Genomic DNA, 24,767 nt, shown 5'->3' with positions numbered 1-24,767 from the left:
ACAAGAAGACTACCAGGGTTTCCTGATTTCACCCGTCATCGGCCTGCTGTCCCGGGGCGGGGACGTTAATGCCGCCGGGAACCGGCCAGGTTGCAGGAAAGCAGAGCTCTGGAAAAGCGGGGGTTCGGGCGGTTCCCGAGGCGGTCACCGTAGCTCCAGGAACTTCCGGGGAATTCGTCCCCCCCCCCCCCCGGGAGGAAGGGGGCCCCACCCGCGGCGAGCCGAAGAACGCTGCGGGAGGACGCTCTGCTGGGGGCGGGCGCTCCGCTGGGGGCGGGCGCTCCGCTGGGGGCGGGCGCTCCGCTGGGGGCGGGCGCTCCGCTGGGGGCGGGCGCTCCGCTGGGGGCGGGGCCAGGCTGCGCTCAGGAGGGCGGGCGCTCCGCTGGGGGCGGGGCCAGGCTGCGCTCAGGGGGCGTGGCCTGGGCCCGCGCGCCCGCTATAAGAAGCCGCGGCGACGCGGGGAGGGGGGCGCGCGGACGTTGGGAGGTGAGGTGAGGCGTCGCCGACGGCCCGCGGTGGTGGCCAGGACTGAGGGGAAGGGAGACCGCTTCGGTGGTCCGGGCCTGTGCAAGGCGAGGAAACGCGGGGCTGCCGGGCCTGGGCCTGGGCCGAGGGGAGAGGTTGGGAGTTGACGCGGGACGGCCGAATAGGCGGGCTGGGGCCGAGCGGACAGCGTTACCGGCGGCCGTGGGGCTGCCCGCTTCCGGAGCTCGGAGTGCGGAGCGCAGTCGGCGGCCCGCAGGTGTGCGGGGCGGGCCTGTCGGACCTTGGCGGGCGGTGAGGAGCCCTGACGTCGGGGCGGGAGGCCGTGCTCCGTTCGCCCGACCGCGTCCTCCGGTTGAAGGGTGCTCGCCGGCGTGAGGCCCTGGCCCCAGCAGGCGGAGAGGCCCGGGGAGTGCAGGGACCAAAAGTCACTCAGAGGAAGGAGCTGGCGGCTCCCGAAGTGCCCAGAGATACCTTCTCTCGCCGCTCGGGGACCCGTTTTCCTGCATTCAGAAACATTGCTGGAGCACCTGCGGAGGCTTTGTTTAATGTCTTGCACGCAGCGAGGAGAACGGGCGGGCTGGACAGGGGTGTGCGCCGCCGTCGGTGCTCTGGGCAGCGCAGAGCCCTGCGGGGTCGGGAGAGAACGCTGCCTGTAAAGGAATGAGCCCTAACGTTTCTCCGTGTTTGGCCGTTTAGAGGTTGTGAGAGGCCGTGCTGAACATGTGCGGGCGAACCTCCTGCCACTTGCCTCTGGACGTTCTCACCAGAGCTTGTGCCTATCGCGACCGGCGGGGCCGGCCCAGGCTCCCCGAGTGGAGAGAACCCGACAAGTATTGCCCCTCCTACAACAAGAGCCCGCAGTCCCACAGCCCCGTGCTCCTGTCTCGGCTGCACTTTGAGAAGGTAACCAACTGCTCCCCACTGGCTTCCGGCCCGGCATTGCGATGGCCGAGTAGCTGGGATGAGCCTCTGGGATGACATTAAAAGCCAATAAAAGTCATGTACTCTGACCTAGCCCACCACCACCTGACCTTGGAGGATGACCCAGTCTTCCTTAACTCAATTTAAGTGGGTTTGGTATAGAAAGCACTCCAGTCTTAATGCATGTGAAATGTATAAGAGCCTTGTATTTGAATATTTCTTTAAGAGAGCAGCCTTCAAACCTAGCTGATGATCTGTGTCATTCGATTTGAAAACTTTTTTTTCTTTTGAGTATATTAAAAACCTAGGGCAGACCAGCTGATCTAAAACCCTTCTGATACTTCATGAACATTGAAAAGCTTCTATTGTTTCTGCATGTGTTTTTATTATTTTATATCTGTGTTTGAAGCTAGAAACATGTAATTGTTTTGGTTATCTGAAGTTTTTTTTTTTAATAGTTTATTTATTTATTTATTTATTTATTTTTTTACAGGCAGAGTGGACAGTGAGAGAGAGAGACAGAGAGAAAGGTCTTCCTTTTGCCGTTGGTTCACCCTCCAATGGCCGCTGCGGCCGGTGCGCTGCGGCCAGCGCACCGCGCTGATCCGATGGCAGGAGCCAGGAGCCAGGTGCTTTTCCTGGTCTCCCATGGGGTGCAGGGCCCAAGCACCTGGGCCATCCTCCACTGCACTCCCTGGCCACAGCAGAGAGCTGGCCTGGAAGAGGGGCAACCGGGACAGAATCCGGCGCCCCAACCGGGACTAGAACCCGGTGTGCCGGCGCCGCTAGGCGGAGGATTAGCCTAGTGAGCCGCGGCGCCGGCCAATAGTTTATTTATTTTGAAAAGTTACAGAGGGAGAGAGGAGAGCTTTTCCATCCGTTGGTTCACTCTCAGATGGCCAAAGCAGCCAACACTGGACCAGTCTGTGGCCAGGAGGTTCATCCCTGTCCCCTAACCCACATGGGTGGCAGGGGGACAACCACTTGGGCCATAGTTTGCTGCTTTCCCAGGCCATTATTAGCAGGGAGTTGGATCAGAAGTGGAGCAGCCAGGACACAAACAGGTGGCTGCTTTACCCACCACACCACAATGCTGGCCCCTATTATCTAAAGTTTAATTGTACTCATTGTGTATTAATCCCTTTAGTGTGGTATGACACATCACTTACAATCATATTTTAATTGTTTTATCTCTTGAAAGTGTGTGTGTGAGAAAGAAATAAAAATGCTTTGTTCCGGGAGGTAAGTTTGAAATGCCTTTGATCATGTTTTTAAAAATCAGGATTGTTTACTTCCTGGAAACCTGTGGTACATACTTTTCCTTATTTTTTTAAAGCACTGAACTTTTTAAAAAATATTTTATTTATTATTAATTTATTCAGATATATAAATTTATATATTTGAAAGGCACAGTTTCAGAGAGGCAGAGACAGAGAGAGAAAGGTCTTCAATCTGCTGATTCACTCCTCAAATGGCTTCAGTGGCTGGAGCTAGGCCATTCTGAAGCCATGAGTTTCTTGCAGGTCTCCCACACAGGTGCAGGGGCCCAAGTGCTTGGGCCATCTTCCTCTGCTTTCCCAGGCCGTAGCAAAGAGGCGGACCTGAAACTGGAGCAGTCAAGACTTGAACTGGCACCCACATGGGATGCCAGCAGTGCAGGTGGTGGCTTTACCCACCATGCCACAGTGCCAGCCCCGATCGATACTTTTTTTTTTTGACAGGCAGAGTGGACAGTGAGAGAGACAGAGGGAAAGGTCTTCCTGTGCTGTTGGTTCACCCTCCAATAGCCACCGCCACCGGCGCGCTGCGGGTGGCACACCATGCTGATCCGAAACCAGGAGCCAGGTGCTTCTCCTGGTCTCCCATGGGGTGCAGGGCCCAAGCACCTGGGCCATCCTCCACTGCACTCCCGGGCCACAGCAGAGAGCTGGCCTGGAAGAGGGGCAAGCGGGACTAGAACCCGCTGTGCTGGCGCTGCAAGGCGGAAGATTAGCCTATTGAGCTGCGGCGCCGGCCCTGATACATACTTTTCAAAACTCTAATCGTAAATGATAGAAAGGACTCATTCCCTTATTCCAGGGGTCACATTATTTTGAAAAAATACCAGATACGTTGATTTTTTTGGGGTTGAATGAAGCAATTTACTTGAAACAGTAGATTTTAAAAATTTTTATTTATCTGAAAGAAAAACAGATATTCTCTCTGCAGATTAATTCTCCAAATGCCCACAATGACTTGGGCTGGGCAAGGCTGAAGCCAGGAGCCAGGAACTCAACCCACATCTCTTGCATGGGTGCCGGAGACTCAAGTACTTGAGCCATCACCTGCTGCCCTCCCAGGGTGCACATTAACAGAAAGCTGAAATCCCAGCAGACAATCCAGTGTGGGATATGGACAGCCCAAGTGACATCCCAACTACTGTACCAAACACCTGCCCCAACACGAAATAGTTTATTCTTGGGGACGGTGTGGGCCACAGTGGTTAAGATGCAGCTTGGGACACCAGCATCCAGTATTGGAGTGCCTGGGTTTAGAGTCCCAGCTCTTCCACCCACTCCAGCTTCCTGCTAGTGCACACCCTGGGAGCAGACCTTGGCTCAAGTAGTTGTAAGTAATAGCATAACTCACTGCACCACAAGAGTGATTGTGAAAGAAAGAAATTGGGGTGGGTAGAGTGGTGCAGTAGGTTAAGCCACTGCCTGGGATGCCCACATCCTGTATCAGTGAAGGAGTGAACCAACAGATGGAAGATATGACCCCCCACCTCCTGGCATTCTTCCTTTCAGATGAATAAATAAATAAATCTTTTTAAATAAAATGGGGAAGAAATCAAGATAAAATAAACATCATAAGCAATCTTGAAGGGGAAAAGATAAAACATGTTTCAAAGGAAGCCATAATTTCTAGTGAGGACAGAGGCTTAAGTGCATATGTGAACTTTACTCTGTTTTAACCTTAATTGTCTTTATACCAGTTCTTTAGATTTATAGAATGAATGTTAACTGGAAAAAAAAGTTTAACAGATATAAAGATTGTGACTAATTGGTGATGGTCAGAGCTGGAACCTAAATCCAGATCACTGTCCCCATTTTAGTGAATGCATCTTTGAACCAAGAATGGGTTAGGTGGAACCTCTAATATGGTCATCCTCTGAATCATTGATACACGTTTACTGATGGAGTGCCGGACTGCACATCTCTACTTAGTGTAGTTAAGATTGCTAGGATTTCTTAGTTTTATAAATCTTTGATATTTCATTTTCCTCAAACCTTTAAATTATAAAGCAAAATTAGAACCAGCGGTTAATTCATCCAAATCATCAACGGCCAGCCTGTTTGTATAGACTGCAGTATTTGCATTTGAAACCACTGATTTGCAGATGACTTCCTCTTTGATTCACTCACCCGTTGCCGCCAGCTGTCCTGTTCAGAGGTCCTAAAGTGGAAAGGAAAAGATGACTAATACTGAGCAGTATTTTGGCTTCTCAGCTACTTTCTATTCGTCCTCCATTTGAGTTTGGGTTGTAATTGTCCAGTGAACACATGATCTATAGACTTTGTGAGAGTGGGCTTTCTCAACCTTGGCACTATTGAAATGTTTGAGAGGGTAATTGATCGATCGTGTGGGTAGCTGTCTTATGCACTGTAGAATGTTTAGCAGTGTCCTTAGCTTCTACCCACTAGATGCCAGTAGTATACCCCACTGCCCTATCTGGGTCATAACTATTGAAGATACCTTCTGATACTGCCAGAAGTCTCTGGGCAATGGGAAGGGATGTGTTGGAGTCAGTTCTAGTCCTGGTGGGACACTGGTTCTGTCTCGGTTGCTCCTCTTCCAGTGCAGCTCTCTGCTGTGGCCCGGGAGTGCAGTGGAGGATGGCCCAAGTCCTTGGGCCCTGCACCCACATGGGAGACCAGGAGAAGCACCTGGTTCCTGGCTTCGGATCAGCACGGTGCACCAGCCACAGCGCGCCAGCCACAGCGGCCATTGGATGGTGAACCAATGGAAAAGGAAGAACTTTCTCTCTCTCTCTCTCTATCACTGTCACTCTGCCTGTCAAAAAAAAATTTTTTTTTACTTATTTTAAAGAGTTAGGCAGAGAGAGAGAGAGAGAGAGAGAAAGTGAGATTGTCTTTTATCCACTAGTTCACTCCCCATTGGCCACAATGGCCAGAACTGAGCTGATCTGGAGCTAGGAGCCAGGATCTTCTTCCGGGTCTTCGCACGCAGGTGCAAGAGTGCAAGGACTTGAGCCGTCTTCTACTGCTTTCCCAGGCCATAGCCGAGAGCTGGATCAGAAGTAGAGCAGCTAGGACTTGAACCATTGCCCATATGAGATGCCAGCACTGTAGGTGGAGACTTTACCCACTACACCACAGTGCCAACTCCAGAAGAGAGGATTTTTAAAATCTGTCTTTTCACTCATTCTTGCTCTTTCACACACAAGAAATCATTATTCTTAGATTTCCATATTTACAAAATCACTAACATGTTGAATATTTGCAACCTCCCAAATCAGTACTGCAGTTGCATGGCCCCTCTTGTGATGCAGCAGTTTGAGCTGTCACCTCCCACCCCAGTATCCCATGTTTGCTCGAGTCCCAGCTGCTCCCCTTTGCATCCACATCCCTGCTCATGCACCTGGGAAAGCAGCAGAACATGGTCCAAGTGCTTGGGCCCCTGTCACTCATGGGAGACCCAGATAGAGTTCCAGGCTCCTGGCTTCAGCCTAGGCCACCCCTGGCAGTTACAAATAAAGTCTTGTTAGACCAAAGCTGCATGTTTGTTCCCTGAAAAGTTCATATTGAAATCCTAACCCTAGCCGGCGCCGCGGCTCAATAGGCTAATCCCCCGCCTAGCGGTGCCAGCACACTGGGTTCTAGTCCTGGTCAGGGCACCGGATTCTGTCCCGGTTGCCCCTCTTCCAGTGCAGCTCTCTGCTATGGCCCAGGAGTGCAGTGGAGGATGGCCCAAGTGCTTGGGCCCTGCACCCCATGGGAGACCAGGAGAAGCACCTGGCTCCTGGCTTTGGATCAGCGCACCGGCCGCGGCAGCCATTGGAGGGTGAACCAACGGCAAAAGGAAGACCTTTCTCTCTGTCTCTCTCTCTCACTGTCCACTCTGCCTGTTAAAAAAAAAAAAAAAAAAAAAAAATCCTAACCCCAAGGTGATAGTATTATGGATGTGATTTGGTCATAAGGTTCAAGGCTTCGTGAATGGGATTAGTGCACTTAAAAAGGAGAACCCATGTGAGGACTCAGTGAGAAAGTGCCCTCTGTGAACCAGAGGGTGGGTCCTTACCAGACACTGAATCTGTTGGTGCCTCCAGATCTGTGAGAAATACATTTCTTTCTTCTATAAACTACCTAGTCTATTGTATTTTATAGCAGTGCTAATGGACTGCTGCTATAAATGAGCCACCATGCTCATCCGTGTAAATGTTCTTTGCCCCTCTTCATGCTACCAACAGTGACATCCTTTGATTCAGTCCCATATGGCCGCAATGGCTGAAGCTGAGCCGATCCAAAGCCAGGAGCCAGGAGCTTCTTCTGCGTCTCCCATATGGGTGTAGGGCCCCAAGCACTTGAACCATCCTCCATTCCTGCTTTCCCAGGCGCATTAGCAGGGAGTTGGATTGGAAGTGGAGCAGTCAGGACTGGAACCGGCGCCAATATAGGAAGCTACTGCTGCAGGCCAGGACTTTAATCCACTGAGCCGTAGCACTGGCCTCGACAGAAGTTTCTTGACCCTTTCTGTTTAATATGCTGCTGCTCTCCTAAGTTGGTTTTTTTTTTTTTTTTTTTTAAGATTTATTTGAAAAAGTGACAGGAAGACAGACAAAAAGATCTTCCATACACTGCTTCTTTCCCCCCAAATAGCTACAATGGCTAGGTCTGGGACTGACTGAAACCAGGAGCCTGTAACACCTAGGTCTCCCATATGAATGTCAGGGGCCCAAGTGCTTGGGCCATATCCTCTGCTTTCCCAGGAAAAATCAGCAGGGCGCTGGACTGGAAGCAGAGCATCTGGGACTGAACCAGCACTGCAACACGGGATGCCAGCAATGAAGGTGACAGCCTCACCTGCCGTAGCACATGTCAGCTCCTCCTCTAAGATTTAATTCTATGTCTCTGAGTGCTTATTGGACATAGTTTTTATTCTGTACCAGTGAGGAGTTAGGATAGAGAGCATGGTTGGTATGGTTTGTCTCAATGTATTGGGCTTCAACTAGGAAGACTTGGCATCTGCAGCTAGGATCATCTAGAGCAAGGGTCAGAAAACTTGGGCCTTCCACTTGTTTTTGTAAATGAAATTTTATGGAACCAGTAACATCCCTTCATTTGTTTGTTAGCCATGACTGCTTTGCTGTTGTAATGCTAGATTTGCAGTAGATACTGTAAGGTCTACAGAGCCTAAAATACTTTGTGTCTGGACTTTGACAAAAAGGTTTACCAACCCCAGTCTAGAGGCATCCTCACTTATCTGGCAGTTGATGTTGGCTTTTAACTGGAACTTGTTTTTTTTTTTTTTTTAATTTATTTTTATTTTTTTTTAAGATGTGTTTATTTTAAAGGTCGTAACAGCCAGGGCTGTGCCAGGAATGTCATGTGTGTCTCCCACATGGGTGCAGGGGCCCCAGTACTTGGGATATCTTTTACTGCCTTCCCAGGCGCATCAGCAAGGAACTGAGTTAGAAGTGGAGCAGCGGAGACTCAAACTGGTGCCCAAATGGGATGTCAGCAATTTAACCCGCCATACTGCAAAGCTGGCCTCTCAACTGGAACTGTTGACCAGAGTATTTCCATGTTGCCTGAGCTTCCTCACAGCATGGCTGTTTTAGGGTAGCTGATTATATAAGGCAACTCATGGCACTAGAAGCAGCGCCAACAAACAAGGAAGACCTAGCCTTAGGAACCATACAATGTCACTTGTGCCACATTCTGTTGCTTACAACAGAATGTGGCACAACTTACAAGTGAGTTATAAGGCCGTTCAAATTCAAGGGGAGAGAACATAGACCTTCCAACTCTCAAGAGAAGTGTCAAAGATTTTTCAGCCATTTTTCGAATTGCCGCAGACTTCTCACTAGTATCAAAAATTCCTTGTGTGCTTGGGATCTTGGCCCAAACTAAACCCCTCTCCCCATTTTTTTGTTGTTCAGTAGTCCTATCATTATTTTACTCTTCAGGGATTGAAAACTTAATCATTTCTGTTTGACCATGCACATCCATTTACATCATAGGGTTTTTGTTTTTCCCTACCTTTTGGATGTTACTTTTACTCTCAGCTGCTATTACCAGTTCCATCTTATCCTCACCCCAGGATCATTATAGTAGTAACCAAAGGGCGGACTCTGCTTATTGGTCCCTTCATAACCATAGTATACAGATAATTGTCAATACATTTTGATCTGTAGATTTCATCAAATTCTCAAGGGGCTCATTACCCAAAAAATGTTTGACAACTGTATATTGGGAATCCCCAGACCTTGCCCATATTTGGAGACTCAGAAAGACTCAGCATATTGCACATATTGCAGCTAAGGCTTATTATACTGAAGGGACATAGTATCAGCAAGGGTAGAAGACACAAATAGGAATTTGGGAAAATTCACGCACAGGCTTCCTCCTGTTCTCTTCTTCCTATGAGAGGACACACCACGCCCATTGCTTTGTCTAGCAATAATGAGACATGAGGTAGAAGTATGCAGTGCTTCTGCCCATGGAAACCCCTTAGAGATGCAGGGCCCAAGGTTTTCATTGGGCCAAGGTTGGTCACAGAGGCACTCTGCCTAGCAAGTACTAAAATTCCAGACTCACAGAAAGAAAGCATGTGTTCAACATGAATGTCATTGTTTACACAAGCAGATTAGCAAGGGTAAACCACTCTTATCAGTTAGGAAAGGTGGAAGCTCTGTCGAAAACCCAAGTTCTAAAATACTGAGGGTCAGCTTTGTTAAGTAGGTCTGCTAAAATTGTGTAGCATCCTAAGGCCTACTATGTTAACTCTTCTGCACAAAGTTACTTGTTTACACATTGCTGATACGTATAATGTTATGTGTAATGTTAGACATTCCTGATATGCCTTTTTGGTCATCTGATTTCATCTTCGCTCTCATCACTTCCCTGTCAGAACCCTCTTGTGAGATACAGTTCAAGGATTGCCCCTCAGCCTCCTTGCCCCTATCCCTGACCAGGAGCTGGTACTTCTTTATTCCATCTATTACAGATCATTCTTTTTTTTTTTTTTTTTTTTTTTTTTTTTTAAGATTCATTTACTTATTTGAAAGTCAGAGTTAGAGAGAGAAGGAGAAGCAGAGAGAGAGAAAAAGAGAGAGGTGTTCCATCCACTGGTTCACTCCCCAGTTGGCCACAATGGCCAGAGCTGCACCAAGCCAAAGCCAGGAGGCGGGAGCTTCCTCAGGGTCTCCCATGTGGGTGCAGGGGCCCAAGGATTTGGGCCATCTTTTACTGCTTTCCTAGGCTATAGCAGAGAGCTGCATTGGAAGTGGAGCAGCCAGGTCTCGATGCCAGCACTGCAGGAGGTGGCTTTACGTGCTATGCCACAGATCATTCTCCTTTGATACTCAAGAGCACCACGTATCTGGCCTTTGGCCTGTAGCTTTTTTTGATTGATTGATTGATTGATTGATGTATGTATGTATGTATGTGAGAGAATTACAAAGAGAGGCAAAGACAGAGATCTGCCTTCCACTGATTCACTCCCCAAATGGCCGTTACAGCCGAGGCTGAGCCAGGCCAAAGCCAGGAGCCAGGAATTTCATCCAGGTCTCCCACTTGGATACAGGGGCCCAAGCACTTGGGCCATCTTCCAGTGCTTTTGCAGGTGCATTAGCAGGGAGCTGGATTGGAAGTGGAGCAGCCAGGATTTGAACCTGCCCATATAGGGTGCTGGCACTGTAGACGGCAGCTTAACCTGCTACACCACAGTGCCGGCCCCTGGCCCATAGAATCTTAGATTACTGCTTAATATTTTCAGGTCTGTGTGGTTAAAGTGCATTACGTGGGGCCTGTGCTTTGGCATAGTGGGTAAAGCTACTGGCTGCAGTGCCGGCATCCCATATGGGCGCTAGTTCAAGTCCCGGCTGCTCCACTTCCGATCCAGCTCTCTGCTATGGCCTGGGAAAGCAGAATATGGCCCAAGTGCTTGAACCGCTGCACCCATGTGGGAGACCCTCAGGAGCCTCCTGGCTCCTGGCTTCAGATTGACACAGCTCCAGTCATTGTGGCCAATTGGAGAGTGAACTAGCAGATGGAAAACCTCCCTCTCTCTCTCTGTCTCTCTCTCTCTGCCTCTCCTCTCTCTCTGTAACTCTTTCAAATAAATAAATGAATCTTTCAAAAAAGTGCAATCCCTTTGAGATTAGGCATTCCTATATGGCCTCATAATCACCCCGTGTGTCCCTTGGTAATGGCATGGACCTCATTACATGTCTCTTGAGAACTGAGACCACATGAAATGCAGGATCTAGTACTGTCTTCCATAGTAGCAACAGTTGCAGGTTTATTGGAACTAAACCTCTTTGTTCCCCATCCTACTCAAACAGATTGCCATACATTCTAGCAAATGCTAATTGTTTTCAAGTAGACTTTTTCACTTTTAATAATTTGTATTTTTTGTATTTTAAAACTAAATACATAGGCTAATTTGGTTTTCTAAATTTCATTGTCTCACTAGATTCTAACCTTTTTCTGTGGCAGGATGCAGACTCATCTGAGCGTATCATTGCTCCCATGCGGTGGGGCTTAGTCCCATTTTGGTTCAAAGAAAATGATCCTTCCAAGTTACAGTTCAACATGATCAACTGTCGTAGTGATACCATGATGGAGAAGAAGTCGTTCAAGGTAGTTGGCTAGGGGAAGGGTAGGAGGGAGGAAGGGAATGCCATTATATTCTTAGAATTGAATCTATGAAGTACATTAAATCTATTCTCTTTGTATTATCATATTAACATTTAAAAGTGTCAGAAAAAAAGAAAGGTAGGTGACTGATCTAGGGGAAAGGCACATCCTCTATTCTTTTTTCCATCAGAGCTGTTAGTACCTTCCATACCTGAGAATTAAAATAAGGTTCCAGTGTTTCCAGTTGTTAATGTTGATGCTGTGCTGTTTATTAGTGCCTTAAAGCAAATCACCCCCAAACTTAGTGATTTAAAACAAAACCGTTATTATCACTCATGTTTTGTGGGTTGTCCAGGCTCAATTGGGCACTTTTCACTTAGAGGGTCTCTTGTAGTTGTAATCAGATGGCAGCTGGAGCTGAATGTCTAAGATGGCTTCTTCATCCACATCTGACCCTTTAGCTAGGATGGCTAGAACAACTGAAAGCCGTTCCACATGCTTTATTTAATGGGCATGTGAGAGTAGTTAGTGTGCCATGGCAACTCGCAACCCAGAGCTCATGATCCAAGAGAGCTGAACAGAGGCTGCAAGGCTTTGACTTAGCCTTGGCAAATCCTACAGCATCGCTTCTGCTCTGAGATGTGCTGTGCAGAACCAGACCAAAATCAGTATGGGAGGAGATGGACTAGGTAGGGGATGAATACTGGAAAGTGTAGTTCATTGAGCATCCAACTTTGGAAACTAGCTACCACTAGGACTTACTTGTTAGAAAAGAGCTGATTGCATTTATATACATTATTTAATCTTTTAATATACTTGTAATTGAGTGGTGACCTTAGGCATAAGAAAAGGAAATACAGAGAAATAACTACTCTGAGGTTAATCTTGAGATTTTTGCAAGGACATGTTAATAGCAGCAGTTTGTGTCACTCAAACTGTACCTTGCTCTTATTTCCCCTCAGGTCCCTCTGGGAAAGGGAAGGCGCTGTGTTGTTTTAGCAGATGGATTCTACGAGTGGCAGCGATATCGGTGCACACATCAGAGGCAACCATTCTTCATCTATTTCCCCCAAGTCAAGACAGAGAAGGTATCATCACTAACACTCACAGAATGTATTTGGAAAGGTACAGGGGAGGCCGGCGCCGCGGCTCACTAGGCTAATCTTCCGCCTTGCGGCGCCGGCACACCGAGTTCTAGTCCCGGTCGGGGCGCTGGATTCTGTCCCAGTTGCCCCTCTTCCAGTCCAGCTCTCTGCTGAGGCCAGGGAGTGCAGTGGAGGATGGCCCAAGTGCTTGGGCCCTGCACCCCATCGGAGACCAGGATAAGTACCTGGCTCCTGCCATCAGATCATTGGAGGGTGAACCAACGGCAAAAGGAAGACCTTTCTCTCTGACTCTCTCTCTCTCACTGTCCACTCTGCCTATCCCAAAAAAAAATAATAATAGTAAAATAAAATTTTAAAATTTAGAAAGGTACAGGGGAGCAAATTAATCCAAAGAAGGACATTTTTTCCTTAACTCACACAGTTGGGTTTTTTTCTTAATAACAGCATTACTGGGATAAAATTCATCAACTCATTGATAGATTACATTAAAGTTCTACTTCAGGTTGTGCAGCCATTGCCACTATCCAATTTTGGAACATCTTCATTACCCCAGAAAGAAACTCCATACCCATTCACCCTCCACTCTTTAATCCTCCCAGCTCTTGGCAACCACCAATCTGTTTCCTGTCTATAGATTTGCATGTTTTGGACATTTTCTAAAAATAGAAAGCAGAAGCTTAACCCCCTGCACCACAACACTGGCCTCTCTGCAAGAGCCTTTAACATATTAATTCTACGTACTTTAAGTTTCCAGTCTTTAATATTTGACTTTGATTTCAACATCTAGGACATGTAATCTCTCAGAATTAGTTCTGTCGATTTCTACATCTCTTGGCAATTGATTATTTTTTCCAGCTTTTGTGTCTTACAGTTTTATTGTGGCTAGGCATAGTAAATAGGACAAAAACTGAGAAAAATAATACTTACAGGGGCCAGCGCTGTGGCGCAGTGGGTTAACACCCTGGCCTGAAGTGCCAGCATCCCATATGGGCGCCAGTTCTAGTCCTGGCTTCTCTTCCAATACAGCTCTCTGCTATGGCCTGGGAAAGCAGTGGAAAGTGGTCCAAGTCCTTGGGCCCCTGCACCCACGTGGGAGACCGGGAGATAGCTCCTGGCTCCTGGCTTTGGATCAGTGCAGCTCCAGCCGTTGAGGCCATCTGGGGAGTGAACCATCTGATGGAAAACTTCCCTCTCTCTCTGCCTCTCCTCTATCTGTAACTCTTTCAAATAAATAAATAAATCGTTTAAAAAAATAATACTTACAGCTGGAAATTCTTCTAGTAGGCCAGTAATGTGTGAGAGTGAGCTAAGCATACCAGGAATTAAAGGAAATGTGGGGTTTCGTTGTTGATAAAATTACCTTTGCTTACTGCTGGCTTTCTGTTTTTCTGGGGATTACTAGTGTTTGGGGTGAGATTTTATTTATTTATTTGAGAGGCAAAGCTACAAAGGGAGAGACAGGAGACAGGTATTTCATCTGGTGGCTCACTCCCAAAATGGCCACAATGGCCGTACCTGTGCTGATCCAAAGCCAGAAGCCAAGAGCTTCTTCTGGGTCTCTCACACAGGCAGAAGGACCCAAGGACTTGGGCTATCTTCTGCTTTGCCAGACCATAGCAGGGAGCTGGATCAAAAGTGGAGCAGCCAGGACTCGAACTGGTGCCCATATGGGATGCCAGCACTGCTGGCAGGTTTACCACCATGCCACAGCACCAGCCCCAAGGATTGATTTTCTAGAGGGTTTTTCTTGGTAGCTGCAGGACTTTGCTGTGAGACTGAGCCGTGAAGAGGCTCTGCCTGTGGACTGCTGTTGTCACTGGGTGCTTGATAGTCTGAGGGTTCTTCTTTTTTGATTGTCTGTCATGGATAGACCCATGTTTCAAGCTTTCTACGTGATCCTGACCTTCCTCAGAGCTTGGGGACTTTATTCTCTTTTTCCCCTAATTTTTATTTATTTATTTAAAAGAGACAGAGATATCTTCCATCTGCTGATTGAGTCTCAAAATACCTCCAACAGCAGAAGTTGGGCCAGGTTGACACCAGGAATCGAACTGAATGTGGGTCCCCCACATGGGGGAAAAGAACCCAGATCCTTGGGCCATCACCTGCTGCTTCTCGGGGTGAGCATTAGCAGGAGGCTGGAATTGAGAGCAGAGCCAGGACCCCACACTGCAGTACAGTACACAGGTGCTCCAGGTGGTATGTTAACGGGTGCACCACGTGCCCGCCTCCGGGGAGTTTATCCTCCCATCTGTAGCGTTAGTAGGACTTGGCTTGTATCCTTGGGCTGACAGGGATCATTGCTCTTTGCCTGGCACTTTGAGTCTTGTCTCTGAGGGGTGATGTCCTCAGATGAGGCTTCTTGCCTTTTCTGAAGCAGAGAACTGCCCTCCTCTATCTGTGCAACACAGGAGGACTACCTCCCATCTCCTGCCCTGCTCGCATTCTTTCTTGTGACCATTTGTGTTAGCTGTACTCTGCTTCTAGCAATGTAATACTCATTTTATTTGAATTCTTACTGGTTTCTATGAAGGCCCGGTGTTCCTTCTGTTGTCACCAATTAGCCAGTGTTTGTGTCCCATCTCCTCTTGGAAGTTCCTGTCCTTCCTTAAATTTCAGGCTTATTGGTTGCCCAGAAACCTCAGTTCTATGATAAACTTTTAAAAAGTTATGTTTAGATGACGAGTATGTTGTGAATCAGGTAAGACGCCACTTCAGATGCCCACATCCCATGTCAGAGTCCATGGGTTCAAGTCCCAGCTCTGCACCTGATTCTGCTAATGCATACCCTGGGTCCCCCAAGGGAAACCTAGATAGAATACTGGCTCCCAGCTTCAGCCTGGTCCAGCCATGACTGTTGCAGGCATTTGGGGAGTGATCCACCTGTCTTTCTTTTCTTTCTTTCTTTCTTTCCTTTTTTTTTGACAGGCAGAGTTAGACAGTGAGAGAGAGAGACACAGAAAGAGAGGTCTTCCTTTTCCGTTGGTTCACCCCCAAAATGGCCGCCACAGCCGGTGCTGCACCAATCCGAAGCCAGGAGCCAGGTGCTTCCTCCTGGTCTCCCCTGCAGGTGCAGGGACCTGGGCCATCCTCCACTGCACTCCTGGGCCACAGCAGAGAGCTGGACTGGAAGAGGAGCAACCGGGACAGAACCGGCGCCCCAACCAGGACTAGAACCTGGAGTGCTGGCACCACAGGCGGAGGATTAGCCTAGAGAACCGCGGTGCCGGCCTCTTTCTCTTTATTTTTTCCTTCTTTCCTTCTTCCTTTCTTTCTTTCTCTGTTTATCTCTGTTTCTTTTTCCCTATATCTATCTATCTGCCAAGTTAGATAAAAAAGTTATGGTGTTGTAGATTATCAACATTCGTCCTAATTTTTAGGATAAAGTGACATACTTTGCAGCTTTCCATATTCTAGTTCTTGAATTGTATCTTGAATAGCAAGTAGGAGGTGGCATTGATGAGAAAGGGTGGGAAGGACATTTTGGGCAGAGGAAGGTTGCTTATTAAGACACAGGGACATAGAAGTACATGACAGCTTCATTGACTGACAGTTTGGGTTCAAATTAGCAATGTGAGCTACAGTTAGAATCATGGGATAGATCAAGGAAGGCCTTAATACCCTGTGAAGGTGTTAAATTCTGAAAATATTATGGAGCCATGAATCCACAGTTTCTCTGAACACTCACCACCAAACCTCTTCCTTTTGGTGACCATGGATTAAGAGGGGTTAATAGGTCATGGGCTGAATGACTTCTTTTCTTTCTTAAAGATTTATTTATGGGCCAGTGCTGTGGCATAGCAGGTAAAGCCACTGCTTGCAGTGCTGGCATCCCATATGGGCACCGATTTGAGTCCCAGCTGCTCTACTTCTGATCCAGCTCTCTGCCTTGGAAAGCAGTAGAAGATGGCCCAAGTGCTTGTGCCCCTGCACCCATGTGGGAGACCCAGAGGAGGCTGCTGGCTCCTGGCTTCAGATCAGCATAGCTCCAGCCATTGCAGTCATCTGGGGAGTGAACCAGCAGATGGAAGACCTCTCTCTCTCTGCCTCTCCTCTCTCTGTATAACTCTGACTTTCAAATAAATAAATAAATATTTTTTTAAAAAAAATATTTAAAAAAAAATATTTATTTGAAAGGCAGAGAGAGATCAATCAATCTTCCATCTGCTGATTCACTCCTCAAATAGTCAAAATGGCAATGGCTGAGATGAGGCCAAAGCCAGGAGCCAGGAGCTTCATTCAGGTGTACTATGTGAGTGCAGGGGCCCAAAGACTTGGGCCCTCTTCCACTACTTTCCCAGGCATGTTAGTAGGGCGCTGGATTGGAAGTGGAGCAGCCAGAACTGCAGGCAGAGGCTTAACATTCTATGCTACAGTGCTGGCCCCGGGCTGAAAGACTTCCAGAACGATTCCTGTGTTGTTGAGTCTACAGTGGTATCCAGGCTGCATGTGGAGAAGGACTGCTGCGTGCATCTTACCTGCCTGTGTTTTCTGCTTTCAGTCAGGCAGCATGGGTGCTGCGTACAGTTCTGAGGACTGGGAGCAAGTCTGGGACAACTGGAGGCTGCTGACAATGGCTGGGATCTTCGACTGCTGGGAGCCCCCAGAGGGAGGAGACCTCCTCTACTCCTATACCATCATCACAGTAGATTCCTGCCAAGGCTTGAATGACATCCACCCCAGGCAAGTCACAGTTCTCATCCCTGCAGCCTAAAGCATTCAAGTAAAGTTTGTGCTTTCAGACTTTTTGAGAATAAGAAATTAAGGGCAGTTGTTACACAAAGTACAGGTAGAGTGAGTTTGGCTGTAAATGATGTGTCATTCCTAAAAATCACTGCACTATGTGAAATCGTAAAAACTATGTAACTTGGGGCTGGCGCTATGGTGTAGCAGGTAAAGCTGCCACCTGCAGTGCTGGTGTCCCATATGGGCACCGGTTCGAGACCTGGCTGCTCCACTTCCATTCCAGCTCTCTGCTACAGCCTGGGAAAGCAGTAGAAGATGGCCCAAGGTCTTGGGTCCCTGCACCCACATGGGAGACCCAGAAGAGACTCCTGACTCCTGGCTTCGGATCAGCATAGCTCCAGCCATTGCGGCCATCTGGGGAGTGAACCAGCAGATGGAAGACCTCTCTCTCTCTCTGCGCCTCTCTCTCTGCCTCTCTGTAACTCTGCCTTCTAAATAAATAAAATTTAAATACATAAATAAAACTACATAACTTATGCAAGAATGAGGTTAAGGAGACAACACTTAAAAAGTTTTGTCAGTGTCAAATTAAAAAATAGGGGAGTAGTCTGTAGCACAGCAGATCAAACCAGCACCTGCAACTCTGGCATCCCATTTGGACGCTGGTTCAAATCTCAGCTGCCCCACTTCCAAGTGCCCCTGCTTGAGGAAAGGCAGCAGAAGGTTGGCCCAAGTATATGAACCCCTGCCACTCATGTGGGAGAACAAACGGAGTTTCTGGCTCCTGGCATCAGCCTGACCCTTCTGGACCATCACTGCCATTTGGAGAATGAACCAGTAGACAGAAGATCTCTTTCTGTCTCTACCTTCCAAGTAAATAAAAAAATAAAAAAATAGGAACCTAATTCCTATTAAGAACCAGTTCTGTTCCTGTTATTAGGAAATATGCAAATACCACACCTGACCTTGAATAAGACTTAAAGTTTGCTTGTGGAAGAGGTGTTAGAAGAACTATACTCAGAGCCGGCATTGTGGCTCAGTGGGTTAAGCTACCAACCTGTGATCCCACATGGGCACTAGTTCAAGTCCTACCTGGTCCATTTCCTTTCCAGCATCCCTGCTATTGTGCCTGGGAAAGCAGCAGTAGATGGTCCAAATACTTGGACCCCTGCCACCCACGTGGGCAACCTGGATGGAATTCTCAGCTCCTGGCTTGGCCTGGCCCAGCACCAGCCATTATGGCCATTTGGGGAGTGAACCAGCAGATTGAAGATTTTCTCTCCTTCTCGCCTCTCTCTCCTCTCACCTCTCACCTCTCCCTAACTCTGCCTTTCAAATAAATTAAATCATTAAAAAAAAAAAAAGGCAGAACAATAACTTATGAGTTACTATGTAGTGTCAGGAGGGAGGTTATACACAGTTTGTGATCTTGAATTCTAAAGTCCTGAGGCATGTTTTTCAGTCTTTGAAAAAGTTGTTCCTTTGAAGCAAGTGTTTATAGCAGTTGCCTGTTTGATCAAATTGAGCATTTGATCCAATGTTTTGCTGCTTCCTTCAGTTAACGTCTGTATCATTGCTCTAAGTTCTTTCAGCAGCATTTTCTTCTGTCAGGGCGGCTTCTGACAGGAGAAAGCTTTGCAAATTGTAGCAACATACAAGACCACTACCTGCTACTGGCACTAAAAAGGGCTGGTGCTGTGGCATAGCAGCTAAAGCTGCCGTCTGCAGTGCCAGCATCCCATGTGGGCACCGGTTCGAGACCTGGCCACTCCACTTCCAATCCAGCTCTCTGCTATGGCCTGGGAAAGCAGTGGAAGATGGCCCAAGTCCTTGGGTCCCTGCACCTGCATGGAAGACCTGGAGGAAGCTCCTGGCTTCGGATCAGCACAGCTCCGGCCATAGCGACCAATTGGGGAATGCACCAGCAGATGGAAGACCTCTCTTTCTGTCTCTCCTCCTTTCTGTGTAACTCTTTCAAATAAATTAAAAAAAAAAAAAAAAATGGAGCAACCAGGACTCAAATTGGTACCCATAAGAGATGCTGGCACCATGGCAGCAGCTTTACCTACTGCACCACAGCGCTGGCTCCTAACCATCTTCCTGTTGCTTCTGTTTTAGGTCTGGTTGGTATTGGCTTCATAGCACTTTTTGACTTTGTTTCAACCATGGATGTTTTATTTTTGCAGCACGTCACTGAAGTGAAATCCTTTATAAATGTTGCTGCTCAGGATAACCACATCCTCACTTTTTTTCAAGATGCTGTATCATTTCAGGCTCTTCAGTGTTTAAAACATTTCTGTTTTCATGTATTGCCTGCCATTTTTTGAACCAGGGAGCTTAAACATGTGTTATTTTATTATATATAGCAGAGTTCACAAGTGCAAACGAAGAGTAAAACCCAGCTTTGTAGGATAATGTGCCATGAGTCAAGGTAGCTGTCAGCATTTAAGGTGGGTGCAGATGTACATTTTGTGTATTTCTACATGGTTCAGATCAGCAGGGGGGCAGTTTTCTGTGTCCATCCTCCTGGCTCTTACAGATGAAATTGTGCAAAGCAAGCACAGAATTTTTGTTATGCTCCAGTTGCTCTCTGATGTATCAGTTGCATCGGAACAAATATTTTTAAAACAAGCATTAGCAGAACTGACTATACTTGTTTAACGCCTTCACAGTTTTTGCTGCATCAGCATACTCTGAAGTGACTTTTTTGGTGTTCTACTGAAAAGAATGTAGTACTATACCTATCAGAATTACCCACTTTATTTAGCTTTCTCCTAAGCTGTATCTGGGAAAATATGCTTTCATGTGATTACAGTACCAATTTTTGCTAGTTAATCTGAAAATAAATTCCTCTATCTTAGATAATTAAAACACTACTAATTTTAAAATGTACTGTTATTTTATCTGGTGTTAGGTAAAGCTCTGTGAATTATGGCCAACTAAACTATGAGGAGCTTCAAAAATTTCATGAAAAATGGAATTAAAAGATAAATTTGTTTTTGTGAAAAAAGATTTTTGAAATCCATGCACACTTTTCTCCTACTACACATTTTGTTTCCTTTTATTTTTTAAAAAAGATTGATTTATTTATGAGTTTCCCACGTGGATGACAGTACTTGGACCAGCTTCCACTGCTTTCCCAGGTGCATTAGCAGGTAGCTGGATCAGAAACAGACCAGCTGGGACACAGGCACTGACTTAACCTGCTATACCACTACACCAATCCCCAGAGTACACGTTTTCTGTGAACCTTTAAATATTTCTGTTTCTCGTCTACTTGTAAGGCAGAGTGACAGACACCAAGACCCTCTATGTGCTGGTTGACTCCCCATATACATTAAACAGCCAGAGCTAGACCAGGCTGAAAAGGCACTCAGAGCTCCATCTAGGTCTCTTTAGGTCTCTTACGTGGGTGGCAGGGTCCCAAGCACTTGAGCCATCATCTTCTGCCCAGAAACAGAAGCAGAGCAGCTAGGACTTTTTAAAAAAAATTATTTTATTTGAAAGGCAAAGTTACAGAGAGGCAGAGGTAGAGAAAGAGAGTCTTCCATCTGCTGGTTCACTCCCCAGATAAAGCGGAAATAGAATGGAGCAGCTGAGATTTGAACCAGGGATTCTGACATGGAATGCAGTGTCCTAAGAGGGCAGCTCAACCTACTGTGCCACAATACCTTCCCTTAAAATATTTTTTAAATACATGTTTTATTTGTTGAATAGAATTAAACCACTCATATAGAAGTTCATACTTTTGTTTCCTGAAATCAGTTGTACCATACACTGATGAAGTATGTATCATGTTGTGCATTGGCCTAGGACACAAAAGTGACACTAGACATATAGTCTTTTCCCAACATCTTTGGTAGCCTCTGCTTTTCTAAGGCTTAGTTTCCTGTGTTCACAATAAGGTGACTAGTGGTTTCTTCCATTAAGTCTTTAACCAGTGGTGGAGGCTGGACATTGTTGGCAGACAAGTTTTCCAAATCTGTTTTATCTTTAATTGTAGTTTGTGCCATTATGGAAAATTGAACGTTGGCTAGAGGATATACTTGAGCGTACTATACTAGATCCATACACAGCACTCACCCCTAATTATCTTTGCCACAAAACATTATAACATGGCTTTCCAAGTACTGAATCGAGCGTCCTTACCAAGTTGTGTTCAGGGAACACATACATGGCAGGTGCAGATAAAGAGTGAGCTGCTCCTGGTGCTGATCTGAGCCATCAGCTGGCTCAGATCTCTCCCTGCTTCTCTCCTTCCCCTCTCTCTACCTCTCCCAACCTCTATCTCCATTTTCCGCTAGGATGCCGGCTATATTGGACGGGGACGAAGCAGTCTCTAAATGGCTTGACTTTGGTGAGGTCTCAACTGAGGAAGCTCTGAAGTTAATCCATCCTACAGAGAACATCACCTTCCATCCAGTGTCTTCTGTGGTGAGCAACTCACGGAACAACACTCCCGAGTGTCTGGCTCCTCTCCACTTGGTGATGAAAAAGGTAGGGACCTGGGACTATTACAGTCCTTTCCAACTCTGTCAGGGTGGCCCCTGCTTGTAGGATCCGACCTTTTACAGTGGGAACTTTGTTGGTGAGCCTGATAAGCCATTTGGAGGACTCTTTATCTAGAGGGTGAGGATGAGACAAAGGAGCTCTTTTTTTTTTTTTTTTTTTTTTTTTGACAGGCAGAGTGGACAGTGAGAGAGAGTGAGAGACAGAGAGAAAGGTCTTCCTTTTCCGTTGGTTCACCCCCCAATGGCTGCTGCGGCCGGTGTGCTGTGGCCGGCGCATCGCGTTGATCCGAAGCCAGGAGCCAGGTGCTTCTCCTGGTCTCTCATGCTGGTGCAGGGCCCAAGCACCTGGGCCATCCTCCACTGCACTCACGGGCCACAGCAGAGAGCCGGACTGGAAGAGGAGTGACCGGGACAGAATCTGGCGCCCCAACTGGGACTAGACCCTGGGATACCGGCGCCGCAGGCAGAGGATTAGCCTAGTGAGCCTCAGTGCCAGCCAAGACAAAGGAGCTCTTGACAGTATTATATCTCCGCTCCTAACCAGCCATGATATTGGATGGTAACTTTCGGCACCTCCATTTTCCCAGCTGTATGTTGGAGGCACGCCAGTCTCTTTAGAAGAGTTTGACAATGTTCTTGTTACAAACTAGTTTCTTAGAATTGGCAAGGATCTAGAGGGTATGATTTGAAGGGACGGTGAACAGGCAAAAGGTCTGCAGTGGGGAGGCTGGCCCCACGGACATTCTGGGGTAAGGGTTTAGGAGTAGGGATTGTTGGCAGCTAGCACTGGTGGCATGGAAGGACGTGAAGTAGGACATGCTCAGTGTTCCAAGAATAGGCATCAAATGATGCCTGAGCAGTGTCAGTGAGGATGATTGCAAGAGCAGCCATCCCATGCCTCAGTTTGCTTTGCTTTCCATGTCCGTAGTCGGTGTCTTTTTGTCTCAGTTTTCCTTTTGTTCCTTTTGTCTCAGTTTTCCATAAACTCCTGCAACTCTTAATACTTTTTTTTTTCATTAGATGCCTAGACATGTGACTGTGTTCCTTTTACACGAGCTACTGCCCTATTTCCACCATGGTCCTTACGTGGGGAAGTAGTGTTCTGGAGAGGCAGCAGTACACTGAGGACCCTTCAGTTCAGCGTGGAGGTACAGGTGTAAGGAAAGCCGCGAGAGGGAGTAGCAGTGGGCAGACAGTTGTACAGACAAACCAAAGAGGAGACCATAAGCCGCGAATCCCTGTCATGGTCGGTGGCTGTTGGAAGCTCTCCCACTCCTGCAGCCTCACTTGCCAGCATTCCTCCTGAACTGCCTTCTTTGCTTGCTTCTCTGAACTGCTCCCTGCCCTTAAAGCACACTCCTTGCTGCCCACTCGTGATGCAGGGCCCAGCTGGCACTTGGCTACATCTTCCAGCCCAGGGCCAGCAGCTGGTGCCTCTTCCCCAGGTTCTTCCCCTCGAGTGGGCTTTTTCTAAAAGGTCAGCTGAGTCTTTTCCACTTTTCCTAGGAGATCAAGGCCAAAGGCAACAGCCAGAAGATGTTGCAGTGGCTGGCCTCAAAATCACCCAAAAAGGAAGAACCAAAAACACCTGAAAAGGAGGAATCAGAGGTGCCCCAGTGGTCCAGCCAGTTCCTACCAAAGGCCTCATTCCCCTCCAAGAGAGGCAGAGCAGCAAAGTCCTCATTCTCCCCGAAGAGAGGCGGCGCAGGGGCCCTGGAGCGTTGGCTGAAGCAGGAGGAGGAGGAGCAGCCCGTGGCTAAGCGGCCTCATAGCCAGCACTAAATACTAGTGCTGGTAACAGGTTCTTCCATTGTGTGCTTCTTTGTGTTAATTGACGGTGGGCTCATGAGGAAGTGGCTATCCTGGCTGTGACGAGGTACCCCAGGGAGGCTGTTGGGCAGCTGCCATCAATGATCCTCTGGGCCCCCTGGGCTGCCTTTTCCTGCTAGGGCTAGCAGAGCCTTCCTCCAAGCAGGTCCCTTTCGGGGTGCTCAGCCCTCGTCTGGGGCCTCTAGCAGCAGGCTCTTCTCTGCTCAGCCTCTGGTCTCTCTCTGTGTTCTACAGTTAAGTTCTTGAACTGTTTTATCAGAATAAATTCTATTTGGTAAACCTCTACCTACATTATGGAAAATGATGCTGGCGGGGGAGTGGGTAGAGTTCTAGATCTTACCCAGTCTTCTGGCATAAGTCTTAAGGAATAGATTCTTTCACACATGGGACACTGGGGCTTGGTGAGGAAAAAAACTAAAGAAGCTTTGGGTGCTATGGCCCGGGAGTGCAGTGGAGGATGGCCCAAGTGCTTGGGCCCTGCACCTGCATGGGAGACCAGGAGAAGCACCTGGCTCCTGGCTTCGGATCACCGCGGTGCACCGGCCGCAGCGGCCATTGGGGGGTGAACCAACGGAAAAGGAACACCTTTCTGTCTCTCTCACTGTCCACTCTGCCTGTCAAATAAATAAATAAATAAATAAAGAAGCTTTGGGGAGGGTTCCTGTTGGGTCTCTTCTCTCTTAATACTTGGAAGCTGTCTGAATCCTTTAGCTGAAAACCAGCCCAAGTTGAGTGCCTGTCACACAGAGGCCAAGACCTCTTTGGCATAGGGAATAGGGGCTGCATTCTGAGGACGAGGATCTGAGGCTGTGGGAGAAACTGCCCACCTGCTCCAGCCTGGGCCAGAGTCCCAGCGACTGCTCTGCGGGCTCCCCTGTCTTTCCTCTGGGCACGGAGTCACTTTACGGCTAATTCGGTACTTACTTTCTCTTCTGTTGTCCCTCGTCCCATCTGGACCATTAGTTCCATGAAATCAAGAACTGCCTTTTTTGCTGTTTTCCCCCAGTGTTAATAATTGGTGTGCAAATATTTGTTACATGGGTCCAGCGCTGTGGCACAGCGAGTGAAGCTGCCATCTGCAGCGCTGGCATCCCATATGGGGCTGGTTCCAGTCCTGGCTGCCCCATTTCCCATCCAGCTCCCTGCTGGTGGCCCAAGTCCCTGGGCCCTCGTACCAACATGGGAAACCCGGAAGGTGCCCCGGGCTCTGGCTTTGGCCTGGCCCAACCCCGGTCCTTGGGGCCACTTGGGGAGTGGAAGACCTCTTTGTCTCTCTCATTCTCTAACTTTCAAATAAATAAATCTTTTCAAAAAAAATTCTTTGTTCCATGGATTTGAACACTTCCTGTGTGCCCAGTCCTTTG

The 24,767-nt window shown here is 47.7% G+C and overlaps 1 protein-coding gene across 6 annotated transcripts; it reads left to right on the top strand.

The window, feature by feature from the left end:
- The first annotated feature begins 370 nt into the window (after positions 1-370).
- HMCES (5-hydroxymethylcytosine binding, ES cell specific) lies at positions 371-24,045 on the top strand. 6 transcript variants are annotated; one of them, XR_011379639.1, is made up of 8 exons: positions 371-491; positions 1,183-1,389; positions 11,130-11,273; positions 12,233-12,358; positions 16,878-17,059; positions 21,367-21,559; positions 22,594-22,721; positions 23,080-24,045. XR_011379639.1 is itself a non-coding variant. In XM_008260330.3 (7 exons), exons 2-7 carry the CDS (start codon positions 1,207-1,209, stop codon positions 23,353-23,355), a joined length of 1,104 nt encoding a protein of 367 aa, XP_008258552.2. In that variant the 5' UTR covers positions 371-491; positions 1,183-1,206; the 3' UTR covers positions 23,356-24,045. The 6 variants fall into 6 exon arrangements, 3 of the variants coding, with proteins under 3 accessions (XP_008258552.2, XP_008258555.2, XP_008258554.2); XR_011379640.1 differs by having other exon boundaries at positions 395-486; XR_007921673.2 differs by having other exon boundaries at positions 446-572.
- The last annotated feature ends 722 nt before the right edge of the window (positions 24,046-24,767 follow it).

This window comes from Oryctolagus cuniculus, chromosome 10, assembly GCF_964237555.1.
Source record: "Oryctolagus cuniculus chromosome 10, mOryCun1.1, whole genome shotgun sequence".
Lineage (NCBI taxonomy): Eukaryota > Metazoa > Chordata > Mammalia > Lagomorpha > Leporidae > Oryctolagus > Oryctolagus cuniculus.
This window is presented reverse-complemented; position numbering and strand designations above follow the sequence as displayed.

What these genes read in the sequence shown, in the direction of transcription:
- HMCES (XM_008260330.3), top strand. Translation starts at nt 1,207, where the DNA reads ATGTGCGGGCGAACCTCCTGCCACTTGCCTCTGGACGTTCTCACCAGA. An exon ending in CCCAAGTCAAGACAGAGAAG is followed by an intron (nt 12,359 to 16,877) that starts GTATCATCACTA and finishes TTCTGCTTTCAG; the next exon opens with TCAGGCAGCATGGGTGCTGC. An exon ending in TCCACTTGGTGATGAAAAAG is followed by an intron (nt 21,560 to 23,079) that starts GTAGGGACCTGG and finishes CACTTTTCCTAG; the next exon opens with GAGATCAAGGCCAAAGGCAA.